Genomic DNA, 18,300 nt, shown 5'->3' with positions numbered 1-18,300 from the left:
CAGGCCGTGAAGTACCACAGCCAGTCCTCCGTTCCCGCTTTGAGGAGACCGAGCCTAGCTTTCGAGGGAGGGGGTGAGAATCAAGGCCCGCCGCGCCTCGCCTTGCCTCGCCCCGCCCTGCCGCGTCTCCGCCTGGCCCGCCCGGCCTGCCTCCGCCTGTCGTCAGGCGATCTCGGCGGCCAGCCCCGCCGGCTCTGTGACGTGACGGGCGCAAGGGTCCTCGGCGCCTGCGCCCGCTCATATATAGGTAGACGCCGCGCCGCTCCGCAGTGTTGGCCTCGTTCTCCGCTTTTCTGTGTTTTTTTTTTGCAGACGCCGCCCTGCTCTCCTCAGCCTCTGGCCCGCCATCTCCTTGAATCCTAACACTGTGAGTAGCCGCCGACGGAGCTGGGAGGGGCGGTGGCGCCGCGGGTTGCGAGCTGGTGGCAGCACAGCTGGTGCTTTGGCCCAGCTGGAGGCGGGAGGCACCTGGGCCTGGCCTTCCCTCAGGCTTTTTGGAACCCGTTGTCGGCCTTGTTCTCCCACCCCGCCCCTCGACTCGGCGAGGCCTCCTCTAGCCTCGCGTCTTCACGGCGCCCCGTGGGTGCCCGGGCGGGCGGGCGGGCGGGAGGGAGAAGGTGCGAGCCGAACCCGAGATTAGGCCTTCTCTTCACGGGGAGACCGTCAGCCGTGGCGGAGCTCGACTGAGGGCCCAGGCTGGGGCCGGGGGCCTCGCTTGGCGTTGAGCCTGCCAGCCACTGGCACCCAGGGCGAGGGTGGCGGCGGGGCTTTTAATGGAGTTCCCGGGGCTGTCGTGAGCGTGGGCGTGTGTCCGTGTTTGTTGTTTTGGTGTCCGGAGGAAGCGTGGCGGTGGTAGTCCGGGAGCGCAGGATTCTTGGCACCCATCCTTTTCTCGCCCCTGTATCTAGCGTCGCTAGTCACCGGTTCTGGCTAACTGTGCTGGCTCCGAACCTTGGCAGAGAGCCGCCTGCTCCTTCGGAATATTTCTCTCCCATTACTTTGCCACAGCCTGGGCTTGCTGAAACCATTGTTGTAATAGCAGATGCCATCGTCATAGTGGTGTGGCTTTTAGGTGCTCTAAGTCCTAACTCGAGGTGCCTGGTTTTTGAAGGGGTAGGACATTCACCTGCTTCGGTTTACTTTTTAATGGAGACTTCAGGTTTAGCTTTTGTGTCATGATTTTTTTCATCAGAGCGTTACAGTAGAATGTTTCTGTGTCATAGAGCAACGCAGATTTCACTCTATCCTCTAAAAAGAGGTGTCAGAATTTCGGGTCACTTAAAACAGGTTTTTTCCTTTATGGTGTTGATAGAACCCACTCAGAGTGATTTACAAGTACCGGAGCATAAGGAATTGAAGGAATAGTCTTGAAAGCATGTCAAACAAAATTTCACCCATCATTATACGAAAAATTTGCTCCGAATTCCAGCTGTATAACACTAAAAAAGTTGTCTTTGAGTACCAAGTTTAGCGTTACAAAGTGCATCGAATTACAGATTAACCGATGGTTTCTGTGCTATTTATTAAGATCTCAGCTCCCGTAGGAGTAACCTAATAGACGAATTTGACTATGACTAAGCAGATCTTGCTGTTTATCAAAAGTTATTTGAAATATGAAATGTTCGTCTTGCTTAAAAGTAATTTTATCAGCTGTGTTGCCAGACTCTTGATTCTATAATGTTCACTCCAGTACTGTGGAACATAAAAAGATCATAGAATGTTTTGTAATTAAAAATTGAGCTCACGTTAAAATATTTCTTTTGGGGATACCTTTTGTTATTGCCTTGTCACAGAGAAGGTCCTCTGCTCTGGGTCTTTCTCCATGGAGCAGGACAACTGCATTATTGGCAAGTACTGAGCAACACGGAAAAGCAGACATATTTGTGAACTGTAAAATGAAATCTGATTCTCTCCATCCATGGATGGGTGAGAGCTGGATATTTCAATGGCTGCTTTTAAAACAGTTTTACCTTTTTGCTTCCTTGCCTTAACAACTTGTTGTTTGGGAAATGGAGACAATTGTCTGGGGAAAGCGGAATGAATATTTTAGCTGATTTAATGGGTCTTAAGTCTTGGGACCTAAAAAGGTTCGATCAGTGTTTTAAATGCCAGATTCTATGTTTTTAAGTTATAATGACATCGCAGGATTATGATGGACCTTTAAAAAATCTATATTTGAAATTTAAAGAGGTTTTGAATTTTTACAGTCAGGTATTGTTGCCGTTCCCCCCTCCCCTGCGCCACTCCCCCAAGAATCTGAATATGGTAAGAAATTGCTGGCTTAGAAGCTTAGAACTTTTAATTTTAAAGAGGTGGTTTTTTGTTTTTATGTTTTGTGTTTTTTTGCCAAAACTCAAGTCTTTTGAAGTTAATTGCTTAATTAACTTTTATGTAAGAGGTGTCTTTTTCCTGATGACTCATAATTAATCTGAGTTAAATACATTTTTGGCGCAAGTAATAGGTTATTACTATGAGGACTTTGGCAGGAGATCTCAAACTTGGACACCTGGACAGTCAGTAATGAAAGGTAAAAAGGACTCTGAAATTTACTAGGTTTACAACATGTGCTTATCCTTAAAATATTTTATTCTTTTGTGTATGGTCTTGCATTGATCCAAACATAAATAAGTATATCCTGATCTACTCTTTGGATTTGAACTCATTTTTCACTGGTAAGTCTCACTGTGGGAAAATTACTATCTTATCTGGGTAGCTTTGTTTAGTTTGGACTCACCTCCCTCAGGTTTGCAGGTGGAGTAGTCAGTGTTCAGTGAGAGCAGAAAGGCGGGCAAAGAATAAGTCCATTTTAGATACATTTTGCATCAAAAATATAAAGTGTTAATTCTAAAACTTACACTAGTAATGAATTCAGTAGGGCAGGCTTTAAAAGCTTCTGTTCCTAGGAGTTATACTTTCACAAAATTTTTATAGAAACACTTGTGTGCTAGCCTGTGAATAATCACTTAGTGTTTTATAGGGTTATAATACTATAGATCCTTAGGGTTTTACAGTTAATAAGTTAGAAGGTGTCTAACAGACTGTAGTTTGAAATGTAGTTTGTACAGAAGTAATATCTCTTAAATTTCAAATTCAATATAATACCTTTTTTTAGATGCCTTCAATTAAGTTGCAGAGTTCTGATGGAGAGATATTTGAAGTTGATGTTGAAATTGCGAAACAATCTGTGACTATTAAGACCATGTTGGAAGGTAAGTTTATTAGAAAACGTGGGCCAGAGGAAAGAGAAAGAAATGAGTAGCTTGATATAACCTGTGAACATCAAATCTACAGAAGTAACAGTGTCAGAAAACTCTCAGGGGTATGAAGGGGTAAAGTTTACTTTTTTTTCTTTAAAGTATTAACTGCATTTCTTTTGGTACAGGTCAGTTTTTTCTGCATTTTCTGAATTACTGAGTTTTTTCCCTTATTAGGTAGATAATACCATAAGCTAATACTGAAATGACTTCCAAGCCTCAGACAATGGCCCATTTCTCTTTCAAGTAAATTTGCATTCGTAATTTCTAATGACAAAAGTAAAGCCTTTGGAAAAGAGATACCTTATATATGGTAGCTAAATAGAACACCTTGTTTCAACAGCCGGAGTAAGCTGAGTAGATTGTAAACTGAGTAGATGTCTGTTTCTTTCTTTTTTTTTTTTTAACCAAGTCTTCCCTTTTGTCTGTTTTGTCATACCTCTGAAACTGCTGCAAAGCATGTATGCAGTGCATCAAAGAAGGAAGGCAAGAAAACAGGTCCTGAAACGTTTTGGAACTTTTACTAGTTAACATGGATCTCTCTCTTCTTTTTTTTTAATTAATTAATTACTTTTTGGCTCAGTTGGGTCTTCGTTGCTGCGCGCGGGCTTTCTCTGGTCGCGGCGAGTGGGGGCTACTTTTCCTTGTGGTGCGCGGGCTTCTCATTGCGGTGGCTTGTTGCAGAGCACAGGCTCTCGGCGCACAGGCTTCAGAAGTTGTGGCTCGTGGGCTCTAGAGCGCAGGCTCAGTGGTTGTGGCGCACGGGCTTAGTTGCTCCGCGGCATGTGGGATCTTTCTGGACCAGGACTCAAACCCACGTCCCCTGCGTTGGCAGGCGGATTCTTAACCACTGCACCACAAGGGAAGCCCTGGATCTCTAATTAGTATTATCAGTGGGTTGGTAGACATTAATAGTATATGGAGACTTACAAATCAGTTTCTAGAATTGGTGGGAAAAAAACAGTAGTAATAAGAATGTTCTTCAGTACATTTGTCTCCATATCTGCAGGGGATTGGTTCCAGGACCCCCTATGGATACCAAAATCCATGGATACTCAAATAACTTATATAAAATGGTGTAGTATTTGCATATAACCTACATACATTCTCCCTTATACTTTATGTCTAGATATTTATACCTAATAACACCATAAATGCTATGTAAATTCAAATTTTAGCTTTTTGGAACTTTCTGGAGTTTAAAAATTTTTATTTTTTAATACTTTCTGTCCATGGTTTGAATCCGAGGATGTGGGACCTGCAGATATGGAGGGCTGAGTGCCTTCAAATATCAAAAGTTTTTGTTTATCTGTAGCTTATAGAAATTTAATTAAAGAGTTGTATGCCAAGCATTAGCAGGAGATATAGTAGTCAGTGTTCAGTGAGAGCAGAAAGGCAGGCAAAGAATAAGTCCTGGTGCTGGTGAAAAGAAGGTAAGTGAGAAGTAGTCTTTGCTCTTGAAGGATTTATAAACTAGGCAGGGAGATAGACAGCAAACAAGGCTAATGGTCACATGGTATAATTAGTGCATTAATAAAATTGTGCCAAGTGGGGTGCTATGGGAACTTGTTGGCTGATGTTATTCTTTAGGCTTGTGGAGAGAGTGCAGTGTGTAGTACTAGTGAGGTGATATTTCAAATCTAGTAAAATTAAGATGTTTGGGGAGATCATTCTGAGGTAAAGTAGACAGGATGTATTTAAAAAAAATTGAGGTTTTTAGTTGGGGTTGTGATTGTGATACTTGTAGTTGATAGAGCTGAGCAGCAAGTTTGAGGGGAATGGAAAGAAAATGACTTTGAGCTTGAACATGTTGTGTATGTTAGAGATTCTCTCAAAAGATCTTTGTAATAAGCTACTAGTCAGTTGAGTATGTGGATCTTGGTCCCTGAGTTGTAGGCTGCTGGGGATAGACTGACTTTGTATGGTGGGTTATAGGAGTATATATATATATCTGTGGAAGTAAATGAGCTTGGCAGGTGGCCATGTTGGGGCAGGATGGGCTGTTAAGAGTGAAGTCAGAAGTAGAGAATATGTGGAGTAGGAAGCCAAGGGAAAAGGGGGGCATTTTGAAGTGACCAGAGTGATTATCAGATTCATATACTGCAGACTGGTCACTTAGGATTTCAGGGATAATAAGTTAGAAGACTTCTAACAGCAAGTATTAGGTGTGGTAGAGGCAGAAACTGAGCTGCAGGTTTGTCTTCTGTTTTCTAATAGAAAATAAAAGCTGAACATAAAGTTGTTTTGGGTAATTGACACCAGTTACGTGGCACTTACAGTCCTGCACCCTGGTGACTTACATAGATTACTTTTATTAAGTTGTAAACCCCTTGGTACAACCCACAGTCACTGTTCATCAAGTACGTGTTGAATGAAGAGCTATAGTATGGTCACTGATAAAAGAGTGTGAAAGTTATCCAGGTGTCCCTAAAGGCAGGTGAGTAAGGCTTTATCTAGAAGATGTAGAAACTGATAACAAAATTGCTGCCTGAATACTTGCTTTATTTCATCTTAGTTGGTGCCTGGCACACTAATCTCTCCTGTGCTGCTTCAAAGAAGCATTTGCCAGTGTAGGAACATAGGACTGCTTGAAGGTTTTCTGCCAACTTTGATCACTGAAGCAAGTGGATGATAGATAGCAACAATTAAAATGTTTCTTTCCTTTCATAGCTTTGGGCATCAGAGGTGAATGGCTTTATCTTAAGTACCAGTGGTTTATATAGAATTCTAGCCTCTTGAAGACTGGAGTGTATTGAAATAAAATCTTCTAATCAGTGGACAATCAGAAGTGAAAATCTTGGCATGTGTACACATGGATTGACTCATTTCTTCAGGTCCAGGTTGTGGTATCAGGATACAGGTGTCTTTCAGAAGTCCTTGAAACTAAATAGCTTAAAGGAATGACTGTTGGTACTTGTGCATTTAGTCTAAAAGCAAAAACCATTTCAAATCCTCGGTTTAAATGCTGGAGAAGTGATCCTTTACAACTGTAAGGCCCTTATTTTTAATGTGACTTAAGCCTTCTTCCAAATAACATTTGTATCTAAACAAGCTGGTCTTCTGTATTTCATTTCCTCTAATCTGTTCATTTCCCCAAACACATGTATTTTCCATAGTATAACTTCTTTTTCTCCCCTCTGAGTTAAAAATACTTCATACTAGTTCAAGAAAAGCATAAGTGGCTTGATCCAAATTGAAATATTGTCATTTTATAGTTTTACTCTCAGCAAAGATGGGATCAGGTAAAGGCATTGGTGGGGAGGAGTAGAGGGGAGATGAGTGAATGTACCCATACAGGAAATTAGAATACTTTTTGAATATACTCTCACATTTACCACTCCACTGGAGAGGCTTGTTAAACTCATTGATCTCCATGTTGTCAAGTGCATTGTTTCATTTCTCATCTAGACTTATTGATAGCCTTTGACAGTAGATCAGTCCCTTCTGCATTTGGCTTTCAGGATACTTAATACTTAGCTCACTGACAACCTGTCTCCCCATCTTTAAAGCCTTCAGTTCCCGGGAGTTTGCTTAATCATTGTACCTCTTCCCTGTATCAATACTCAGTCAGTCCCTCAGCTAGACTCATAGTGTTATAAATCATTTATACATCATTTCCCAAACTTACCTACAGTTCTAATCTCTTGTTTTGATTTTTAGACTTGCATATTTAACTTCTTGGTCAACCATTGAATATCTAATAGATACCTCAAACTTATTAAACTAGAATTGTTTTCTTTTTTTAATTTATTTTTGGCTGCGTTGGGTCTTTGTTGCTGCGTGCGAGCTTTCTCTAGTTGCAGCGAGCGGGGGCTACTCTTCTTTGTGGTGCACAGGCTTCTCATTGCAATGGCTTCTCGTTGCAGAGCACGGGCTCTAGGTGCGTGGGCTTCAGTAGTTGTGGCGCGCGGGCTCAGTAGTTGTGGCGCATGGGCTTAGTTGCTCCGCGGCATGTGGGATCTTCCTGGACCAGGGCTTGAACCTGTGTTCCCTGCACTGGCAGGTGGATTCTTAACCACTGTGCCACAAAGGAAGTCCCCAAACTAGAATTCTTGATTCCCTGCCCTCTAAAACAAGTTCTCTGACAACTTTCCCCATATCAATTAGTGGCAACTCCAATGGCAGCTCCATCCGTCTGGTTCCTCATGTTATAAGCCTTAGCCGTTGCTAACTCCTTTCACATTCTGCTTTCCATCTGTTGGCAAATCCTGTTGCCTCTCACTTCAAAATGCATACAGAATTGGACTGTTTCTTCTTCCATAGCTATATACCTTGTACAAGCCACTTGTACTTGCCTGGGTCATTGCTAGCCTCATAATTGGTTTCCTTCTTTCCCCTCCTGCTCTCTGCTATCTCTTACCAATATAGTAGCCTAATTGCAGAAGGCCCTATTAGGGCCCTGTCTTCTCCTTTCAACCTGGCTAACTCTGCTCTTGTAACACTAGATTCCTTAGTGTTTTTAGGACGCTATCAGAAGGCCTTTGCATTTGTCATTTCCTCTGCTTAGGTGTTCTCTCCTTTAGGATTTTAATTAAAATGTCATCTTCTCTGTGAGGCATCCTGAGCAACTCTATCTAAAGTTGCAACAGTTCCTCCATCCTCCTGTATTCATTGCTGATTCTTCCCTGCCTAGCACAGCTGTATATTAGGGACTCAAATGTATGCCTCAGCACTTAACCATGTCAACATAACTGGTGCTGTGCTGCAACCAGTATAGCAATGCAGTACTTTTGACCTCTGATCTTGGTACTTCTGTTACATAAGTGTCTTTGGCAGCTCTTTTTTAGTCCTGTAGAAACTGAAGGATGGACCCATTTGGTTTGAAAAATACTCTTATTTAGAATCTTTAAGTAACATACGGATTTTAAGTTTTCTCTTTGGAGCTCAGCAACCACTTTGATAGTCTAAAAGTTAGGACTTTTTATTAGAGAAACCTATATATTCAAAATTATAAGTAGTATGTATGTGATGAATAACACTAAAGGGTATATGTTGAAACTACGTCTCTCAACCCATGTTCTCATTAACTACCTTGGACATAATATTAACAATTCCTTGTATATCCTTTTGAAGATATTTTAAATATAAACATAAGTATATTCCCATTTTTATTCAGGTAACATTTATCTTTTATACTTGGCTTTTAAAAACTTTAATCTTGAAATCATACCAGTATGTATGGAGCTGCCTGCCTTGTTTTTTGTCGGTGGCTGCACGATCTGTTGTGTGTGTCTGTGTGTGTATATATACATTTTTGGGCTTCAGATTTTAATAGATTGAGATTCTGTTACTTCTGCAATACCTCACATTGTTTTATTTTCCTAAGTGCAGTCCATTTAGAGTTTGGTATAAAGAGTAAGGGTAAGCGTCTAGCTTTAATTTTTTCCCAGGTGGTTGCCCAGTTATCTCAATCCCACTTATTAAATCACTTTTCCTCCTAATGAAGAAAACCCTTTTTATATAATCCTGTATTTGTCTTCTCACACATTTTTATATAGTTTTGGGTGGTTCATGGAGCTGTTGCTAGGAACCGCCAGTTTTAAATACTTTCAAGAGAACTATTCTTAGTAAAGTACTTTTTATAGTCTTTCAGATAACATGTCTTACAAGTTACTTGTTTGAAACAGCCTGGTTGTTATAATGGGGCTAGAAAATAATGGCAACTCTCTTCTGGTTTACTTAGATTTGGGAATGGATGATGAAGGAGATGATGATCCAGTCCCCTTGCCAAATGTTAATGCAGCAATATTAAAAAAGGTAAGGTAGCAACTATACCCTTATATATATATATATCCTTTTTCTCATTAACAATATCCTGGTGATATTTCTAATTGATATATAGATAGCTTCCTTAAAAACAAAACAAAACAAAAACAATAACTATATAGTAAGATTATGACTAAGATATTTATTTTAGTTTAACCAGGCCCTGTGAATATTTAAGTTGTCTAGTCTTTTTCATTAACACATTTAAATTATTGAAATATAATGGTATGTGCTTAGCAAAAAGGGGAATTTTTTTGTATTGCTTGTCTACTGAATGGGTATGCCTCAAAAGGAGTTTGAGGGACTTCCCTGGTGGTCAGTGGTTAAGAATCCGCCTGCCAATGCAGGGGACACGGGTTCAAGCCCTGGTCCAGGAAGATCCCACATGCTGCGGAGCAACTAAGCCTGTGCACCACAACTACTGAGCCTGTGCTCTAGAGCTCGCGAGCCACAACTACTGAGCTCACGCGCCTAGAGCGCATGCTCCGCAACAAGAGAAGCCCGCGCACCACAACGAAGAGTAGCCCCTGCTCGCCGCAAGTAGAGAAAGCCCACACACAGCGACAAAGACCCAATGTGGCCAAAAATGAAAATAATTTTTAAAAAAAGGAGTTTGAGAACAAGATATGAGCTTTTTTCGGTTTGTTTCTTTTTTTTTTTAGTTGATCACCTTACCCTGTGTCTAAGCATAAACAGTCCTCTACGTATTATTATTTTTTTGGCTGCACTGTGCGTGGCTTGCAGGGATCTTAGTTCCCCGACCAGGGATTGAACCTGGGCCCATGGCAGTGAAAGCACCGAGTCCTAACCATTGGACCACCTGGGAATTCCCCAGCCCTCTACATTGAATAGGATTTTAGTGTTTCAGAGCATATGGCTCCTTAATAGAGCCAGCTGTTTAACTGAATGCTCTTCTCAAGAAACAGCAGCCAGTTTCCACATTGCGGGGAAAACTGGCTAGGCTTAGAGATGGGAATGGTCGTTCCCAGTTGGCCCCTTCCTGAGGAATTTCCAGAGTCATTGACCATATGCAGTTGCATTTTATGCTTTCTCTTGACCCTGGCATGAGATACAGCTGCATTGCATATTTTTCTATATTCTTACCGTGATTGGCTATTACCAGTCTTTTTAATATTCCTAGTCCGGGTAAAAAGCCCCTTGTAACCACTATTCTGTATTCTGTCTCTGTGACTTTGACTATACTGGGCTATCTTATAAAAAATGGGATCATAGGATATTCTTTTTGTCTGGCTTATTTCGCTTAGCGTAGTGTTTTCAAGGTTCATCCATTTTGTAGTCTTAATAGGCTTTTTATAGGAGTTCTTTATGTAGTTTTTACCACTTTGCTTGTCTTAGGTCAATTCACAGCTCTATATTTTTATCTAGTTAGATGTCCTTTCTTTTTTTTTTTATTATTTTTTATTTATTTTTGGCTGCGTTGGGTCTTCGTTGCTGCATGCGGGCTTTCTCTAATTGTGACGAGCAGGGGCTACTCTTCCTTGCGGTGCACGGGCTTCTCATTGCGGTGGCTTCTCTTGTTGCAGAGCACGGGCTCCAGGCAGGCAGGCTTCGGTAGTTGTGGCTCACGGGCTCAGTAGTTGTGGCTCGCGGGCTTCAGTAGGTATGGCACACGGGCTCAGTAGTTGTGGCACACGGGCTCTAGAGTGCAGGCTGAGTAGTTGTGGCACATGAGCTTAGTTGCTCTGCGGCATGTGGGATCCTCCCGTACCAGGGCTCGAACCCATGTCCCCTGTATTGGCAGGTGGATTCTCAACCACTGAGCCACCAGGGAAGCCCAGATCTCCTTTCTGACTTCAGGGTTTTGTGTTGCAAGTTAACATTCTATCTTATGCTAATATAATATGCTTCTAAAAGGACTTTTACTTGCATTCATTCAAATTCCAGGCATTTTTTAGGTGCTGGAGGTACAGCAGTGAACTAAAGAGACAAGATCTGTTCTTAGGTAGTTTACATTCTGAAGGTGTGTGGGAAGCATACAACACAAATATGTCAGATGGAAAAGCTGTGGAGTATAAATGGGATGGTAGGGGGGAGTTGGCTATTTGTAAAATAAAGATGGTCAGGAAATGCCTTACTGTGAGAAGTGGATCTTTGAACAGAGACATGAATATGTGGGAGAAGAAAGCTCTGGGCAATGGGAGTAAGTGCAGTGACCCTAAGATAAGAGCATGTCCTGTCTTTTGAGGTAAGGCAGGGAAGCTAGTGTGGTGGCTAGATCATAGTGAACAGGCAAAGAAGTAGAGGTTAGAGTTAATGGATTGTGTGATACAGGGCCACTTAGAATAATTTTTTTCCAATCTATTGCATTATTACTTATCAATATTTAAACTTAAGTATATTTACTGATTATATGACCCCCAAACTGTAAAAGTGTAAAGTAAAATTTCCCTTCCTTGTCTCTCCTCTGACCAGAAACTCCCATCAGCATTAATTTCTTACATAGCCTTTTTTTTTAAAGCTTTTTTTAAAAAAATTATTTTATTTAGTTTTGGCTGTGTTGGGTCTTCGTTGCTGTGCGTGGGCTTTCTCTAGTTGCAGCGAGTAGGGGCTACTCTTTGTTGCGGTGTGCAGGCTTCTCATTGTGGAGGCTTCTCTTTTTGTGGAGCACGGGCTCTAGGCATGCGGGCTTCAGTAGTTGTGGCACGCGGGCTCTCGAGTGCAGGCTCAGTAGTTGTGGCGCACCAGCTTAGTTGCTCCGCGGCATGTGGGATCTTCCTGGACCAGGGCTGTAGCCCATGTCCCGTGCATTGGCAGGCGGATTCTTAACCACTGCACCACCAGGGAAACCCTACATAGCCTTTTAAGACTTTTTAAATGCCATATGTTACTAATAGGTTTCTTTTTTTCCTTTTTTTTTTTTTTGCGGTACGCGGGCCTGTCACTGTTGTGGCCTCTCCCGTTGCGGAGCACTGGCTCCAGACGCGCAGGCTCAGCGGCTATGGCTCACGGGCCAAGCCGCTCCGCGGCATGTGGGATCTTCCTGGACCGGGGCACAAACCCGTGTCCCCTGCATCGGCAGGCGGACTCTCAACCACTGCGCCACCAGGGAAGCCCTGGTTTCTTTCTTATACTACCGGAATACTTCTTTTTTTTTTTTTTGCGGTACGCGGGCCTCTCACTGATGTGGCTTCTCCGGTTGTGGAGCACAGGCTCCAGACGTGCAGGCCTAGTGACCATGGCTCACGGGCCTATCCACTCCGCGACATGTGGGATCTTCCCGGACCGGGGCACGAACCCGTGTCCCCTGCATCGGCAGGCGAACTCTCAACCACTGCACCACCAGGGCAGCCCTGGAATACTTCTTAAAAAGCTATTTAATTAAAGCCCTTTATGCTTGGCTTTTTCTTCTAGAAGTAGTTCTTTCCCTTTTTTGTATCCTTATTGTATAATTTCTCAGTTCTCCCATTTTCTCTCAGCATTGTTTATTCCCCCAACATTATAATATTAAAAAAAAAGTTAATCATACAGAAAAGTTAAATTATACAGCAAACACCCATTTTCCTACCACCTAGATTCTGTAACTTAACACTTTCAGTGTAGATTGTGGTCTATATGATGGTGCACGGTCTAGCTAATCAGCTTCTGGAAACTTTAATGTGTTCATTCCATTACTAAGGGAACTTTGGGCTTTTCCTGCATTGTTCTTATACTGGGTAGTGTTGTGCATGTGTCTAGGGTGTTTAGAATTGCTTGGTGATAGTGTATGCACATATTCAGCTTCCCTAGGTACTCCTAGGTTACTTTTCAAAGGGATTATACCAGTTTACACTCTATAGTAGAAACGTTCATGTTATCCTCACACTGTTGCCAATGATTAGTATCGACATCTTGATTTTTATTTATCTTTTGGGGGTACAGTCTAAAGTAGTATCTGTAGTGTTAATTTTGCATTTAATGAGGCTGAGTATTTCCTCCTTTTAGACTGTTCATATTCAGATATATTTTGTAAATTGCCTGTTCATATCTTTAGCCCATTTCTGTGTAGAGATTGTTAAGATTTTATATTTTATAAGGTAATCCATTGCTGGCATGTACATGTTGCAGGTATTTCCCAGTCATTGTCCTGTCTGACTTAATGTGTTTTTTTGCACAGGAGCTTTTTAGTATGGTCAAGTATAGTAATCTGTCTTCATGGTTCGCTGTTTTCTAAGATCTTCCCATGAACTCTAGGGTTGTGCTTTTCAAGCTGGGCTACTAACTTTACTATTCAAGTTGACTTACAGTTAGTTCTTAGCCCCGTGTAGGAATAACCTTGCCCCAGCAGTGGAACGAAGTACCTTGTTATAAAATGCCATATAGGAATGAACTTTTGTTGTTGTAGGTCATTCAGTGGTGCACCCACCACAAGGATGATCCTCCTCCTCCTGAGGATGATGAGAACAAAGAAAAGCGAACAGATGATATCCCTGTTTGGGATCAAGAATTCCTGAAAGTTGACCAAGGAACACTTTTTGAGCTTATACTGGTATGTTTTTAATGCATAGTATAAGATATTTCTAGTCCATACCTTTAGCACTCTTCATAGAGTTAAATTTGTTAAATTCATTGATACTGAATTTTAACTCTAAACTCTGAAATGCTATATTTAAATCCATGTATCAATAACCACGTTAAATGTAAACAGTCTATAAACACCACAATTAAAGGTTAGAGGTCATCACATTGGATAGAAAAGAGTTAGCTATTCTGTCTACAAAAAACTCACTTTAAATATAAAGACACAATTAGGTTTAAAGGGTGGAATAAGATAATATTATGCTAACAATAATAACCAAAAGAAAACTGGAGTGACTATATTAAAGTACATTTCAGAGCGAAGAATATTATCAGGATTAAAGAGGGTCATTGCATAATGATAAAGTGGTCTGTTCATTATTACGAGGACATAAGAATCCTAAATGTTTTTCTACCTAAAAGCAGAACTTCCAGAAAGTGAAGCAAAAACCAATAGAACTCTAAAGGTTAAGTAGGCAAATCCACAATCATAGTTAGAGATTTCAAAACCTGTCTCTAAATAATTGATAAAACAAGTAGACAGAGAATCATAAGGATGTAGAAGACTAATGACAGCAGAATTCATATTCTTTTCAAGTGTATATTTCCAAGATAGACATGTTGTGGGCCTTAAAACAAGTCACAGGGGAACTTCCCTGGTGGTCCAGTGGTTAAGATTCCTGTGCTTCCATTGCAGGGGGTGTGGGTTCAATATCTGGTTGGGGAACTAAGATCCCACATGCTGCGTGGCACGGCCAAAGCAAAACAAAACAAACAAAAAAGTCTCATTTGAAAGGATTCAAGTCACACAAAATATGTTTTCTAATCACAGTGGAATGAAATGAGAAATCAGTAACAGAAAGCTATCTGGAAAATCTGCAAATATTTGAGAACTAAGTAACACATTTCTTAGTAATCAAGAATGATTACTGAAGAATGAGTCAATGAAGAAATCACAAGAAAAGTTAGTATTTTAAACTGAATGGAAATGAAATACAACATACGAAAATCTGTGATATTAAGCTAAAGTAGCATTTAGAGGGAAATTGATAGCCCTAAACACCTATATTAGAAAAGAAAGGGGCTTCCCTGGTGGCACAGTGGTTAAGAATCCGCCTGCCAATACAGGGAACATGGGTTTGATCCCTGGTCCGGGAAGATCCCACATGCCGCAGAGCAACTAAGCCCATGCACCACAACTACTGAGCCTGTGCTCTGCAGCCCGTGAGCCACAACTACTGAGCACTCGTGCCACAGCTACTGAAGCCCACGTGCCTAGAGCCTGTGCTCGGTAACAAGAGAAGCCACCACAATGAGAAGCCCATGCACTGCAACGAAGAGTAGCTCCCACTTGCCGCAACTAGAGAAAGCCCACGTGTAGCAGCAAAGACCCAATGCAGCCAAAAATAAAATAAATAAATAAATATATTTTTAAAAAAAAGTTTCAAATCAGCAGTCTAAGCTTTTTTTTCTTTTTTTTTGCGGCATGCGGGCCTCTCACTGTTGCGGCCTCTCCTGCCACGGAGCACGCGCGGGCCCAGCGGCCCCGGCCCACGGGCCCAGCCGCTCCACGGCATGTGGGATCCTCCCGGACCGGGGCACAAACCCGCATCCCCTGCATTGGCAGGCGGACTCCTAACCACTGTGCCACCAGGGAAGCCCAGCAGTCTAAGCTTTTACTTTAAGAAACTAATGAAAGATGAATTTCATCCCAAAGAAAGGGAGTAGTAAAGGTAAGAGCAGAAATCAGTAAAATAGAAAACAGGAAAACAATAGAGAAAATCAAAGAAACCAAAAGTTGAATCAGAAGGTCAGTAAAATGTAATGCTATAACTAGTTATGGGATCTTAGTTCTCCGACCAGGGATTGAACCTGGGCCCTTGGCAGTGAGATCGTAGAGTCCTAACCACTGGACCACCAGGAAAATCACTGAATTCTTTAAATATTTTTGTCAAACACAAACTTGTGTTTGTGTGTGTGCACGCGTACACAACTGCCAGTAGTGGCCATTCTTCGACACTTGAGGTAGTGTAGTTTGCTGAATGTAGCGCAAGGACTCAATATTACAGAGGTATAACAAAGAATGGGACATACAATAATCTTTCACAGACGAATTTGTCTGATTTATTTATTCATTTAATTTCTTAAAATTAGTATTTTAAGCTAAGTTAGATATGGATTGTTAGTCACTGATTCTGGATTTAATTTAAAGCATCAAGTATACTTTAATGAAAACAACAATTACTTTACAGGCAGCAAACTACTTAGACATCAAAGGTCTGCTTGATGTTACCTGCAAGACTGTTGCCAATATGATCAAGGGGAAAACTCCTGAGGAGATTCGAAAGACATTCAATATCAAAAATGATTTTACTGAAGAAGAGGAAGCCCAGGTAGGTGGCTAACAGCTTGTTCTTGATCAAATGCTTTTCAAGAGAGACTGAAACCCATAGCATGCTAGGAAAAGAGGTATTTATATCAAGGAGTCTTGACTTGACTTGAGGGAAAATAGGTACCTTCTGTATGCTAAAAATATTCTGGTCTGTCTCTTAGTCTAAGCACTTAGATGATACTGTTCTTTTATAAGCATAAGAACAATTAGTTTTCATCCAAAGGTGCTGTTTGATATTTGTTCCTTAGCAGTTACTAGTTTTGGCACCTGGGACCTTACATGTAAGCCATCAATATTTGACTTCAGAAGAGCAGGCCCTATGGATTATGTGCCAGGGTACTTCAGAGCAACTTAGTGAATGGGGAAGAAATTAATAGATCAGAATGATTTTGTTGATGCAGGTCATCTCTGGTGACTAAAGCTGTAATTGCCCATTGTCTTTGCTTTTCTTGATAATTTCAGCAGGGCACAATAAAAAACTGGGGAGGGAAAGAATGGTAACCTGGAAGCGTACTGTTAACTGGGTTTTTCCGGTTTTCCATCTATTTCCTTCTGACCCACCTCACAGGCTATTGATGAATCATTAGATAGTAGTTTTAGAAAAGACTGCTTAAGGTACTTCCTTATATCTGTCTCTTCTTCTAGGTACGCAAAGAGAACCAGTGGTGTGAGGAGAAGTGAAATTTTGTGTCTGATGCTGTAACACTGTAAGGATTGTTCCAAATACTAGTTGCACTGCTTTGTTTATAATTGTTAATATTAGAAAAACAGTCCACAAATGCAGCAGCAAATCAGTTGTATTAGCAGAATGTTGTCCTCATTGCATGTGTAGTTTGAGTACAGATTCCAAACTTATGGCTCAGTTTCTTCTAGTATGATCAAAAGTTCTTTATTCTTTGCTCTGAATAAAATTAAACTGTGGGTTCTCTATAGAAAGTGGCATTTTGGGCTTTCCCTCTTTTTGTAAAGCAATTTATGCCTAGTTTATTGTCCAGTTAACTTTAGTTTAGTGACTTTTAAAAGTTGGCATTGTAAATAAAACAACTTGCAAAAAATTTTCTGAAATAGAATTAACAACGTATTATCTTTTATTCATGAGTTGGAAACTGGAAAAAGGCTAATTGAGGTAAATGTTATCAGAGTGGGGTTATCAGAATGTCTTCCAGCTTCCTGGAGTCCACTGGTATTGATTAACCTGTATGTAGCAGGGCTCCCTTAATTGGATCTGAGGACTTATTTTTGCATTTTTAATCCTCTCAGCTTTGAATATGTTGGCTAGAGGCTCATTTACCACTCAGTTTGTGGTTTGGGAGGAAACAGAATTAGACAGTTTGCTGGCTTTTCTATTAAAAGAGACACTTAACCCATGTGGTGTGTCATCTTTTTATAATCAGTAATCCTATGTGGGGAAAACCATAAACACTACTTGCATGTAAAAAATAATTTAACCTTTAATGTTAAAATGTATGGCGTTACCCAGAAAGCATCAGTCACGAATGCAAGATACTTTCAATAAAAAGTAAGTTACGTGGTAGGTAGTAAATGGTTTGCTTTTTGTGTATTTAAAATGTTTCTCTTCACTTAATATTAAAAGTTAAGTTTATGTATGGTTGTTCAGTTGGAAAAGACTTGCAGGCAGTTCATGTCCTAGCTCACTGGAGGCTGTGACATAACAATAAGGTTCTGGTAGACTCTGTTCTAATTGTCTTCTAATTTTTTTTCTTTCCTCCTTGTGTTCCCTTTTTACTTACTTTCCCAGTTAGAATTAACTATATTCACATGTAGTCTTAATGTGTTCTCTTCATGTTTACTGTGAGCTCTTCTGGCTCAGATTATTACTTGACAGTAGTTTGCTTTTACTTCAATTCTTATTTGTCCCAAATCTACCTTTATAATAAAGTTTCATGTGCTGTCTCACATAAATCCCCATTTGTTGTCTGTACCAGAGATAGCAAACTACAGCCTGTGTGTGGGTGAAATCTAGCCTACAACCTGTTTTTGCAGTCTGTGAGTTAAAAATGGTTTTTACATTTTTAAAGGATTGTTAAAAAATAGACACACAAAGAGTGTATTTGACCAAAAAGCCTAAAATATTTACTCTGGCTCTTCACAGAAAAAGATTGCAAACCCTTCGACTACTTCTGAATCCCTGATTCCCTTTACTCAGGAAGTAAGCTTGTTTTTCCATTTGTTCTGGTTTTAGTGGGGAAGGTAGCAGCATTCACTCCTAGCTGGAGTGTCTCTTTTCTGCTATTTCCCAATGGTCAACTCTTGCCAAAAGTTTAACTACCTCAAGTATATCCCTAGCAATATCATAACAAACAAATCTTTCCTAAAAGTTCAGGATTGTTAGCATATGCTCTATTTAGTTTG

At 40.8% G+C, this 18,300-nt stretch overlaps 1 protein-coding gene across 1 annotated transcript; it reads left to right on the top strand.

Moving 5' to 3' along the window:
* The first annotated feature begins 231 nt into the window (after positions 1-231).
* SKP1 (S-phase kinase associated protein 1) lies at positions 232-17,465 on the top strand. Its single transcript, XM_029218307.1, has 6 exons — positions 232-367; positions 3,113-3,209; positions 8,938-9,011; positions 13,363-13,506; positions 15,788-15,928; positions 16,573-17,465. Exons 2-6 carry the CDS (start codon positions 3,113-3,115, stop codon positions 16,606-16,608), a joined length of 492 nt encoding a protein of 163 aa, XP_029074140.1. The 5' UTR covers positions 232-367; the 3' UTR covers positions 16,609-17,465.
* Positions 17,466-18,300: the final 835 nt, after the last annotated feature.

Source organism: Monodon monoceros, unplaced genomic scaffold (genome assembly GCF_005190385.1).
Source record: "Monodon monoceros isolate NGI ecotype Baffin Bay Population unplaced genomic scaffold, NGI_Narwhal_1 Super_Scaffold_12, whole genome shotgun sequence".
Classification (NCBI taxonomy): domain Eukaryota; kingdom Metazoa; phylum Chordata; class Mammalia; order Artiodactyla; family Monodontidae; genus Monodon; species Monodon monoceros.
The sequence above is the reverse complement of the archived record's forward strand: the minus strand, read 5'-3'. Positions and strand labels throughout refer to the sequence as shown.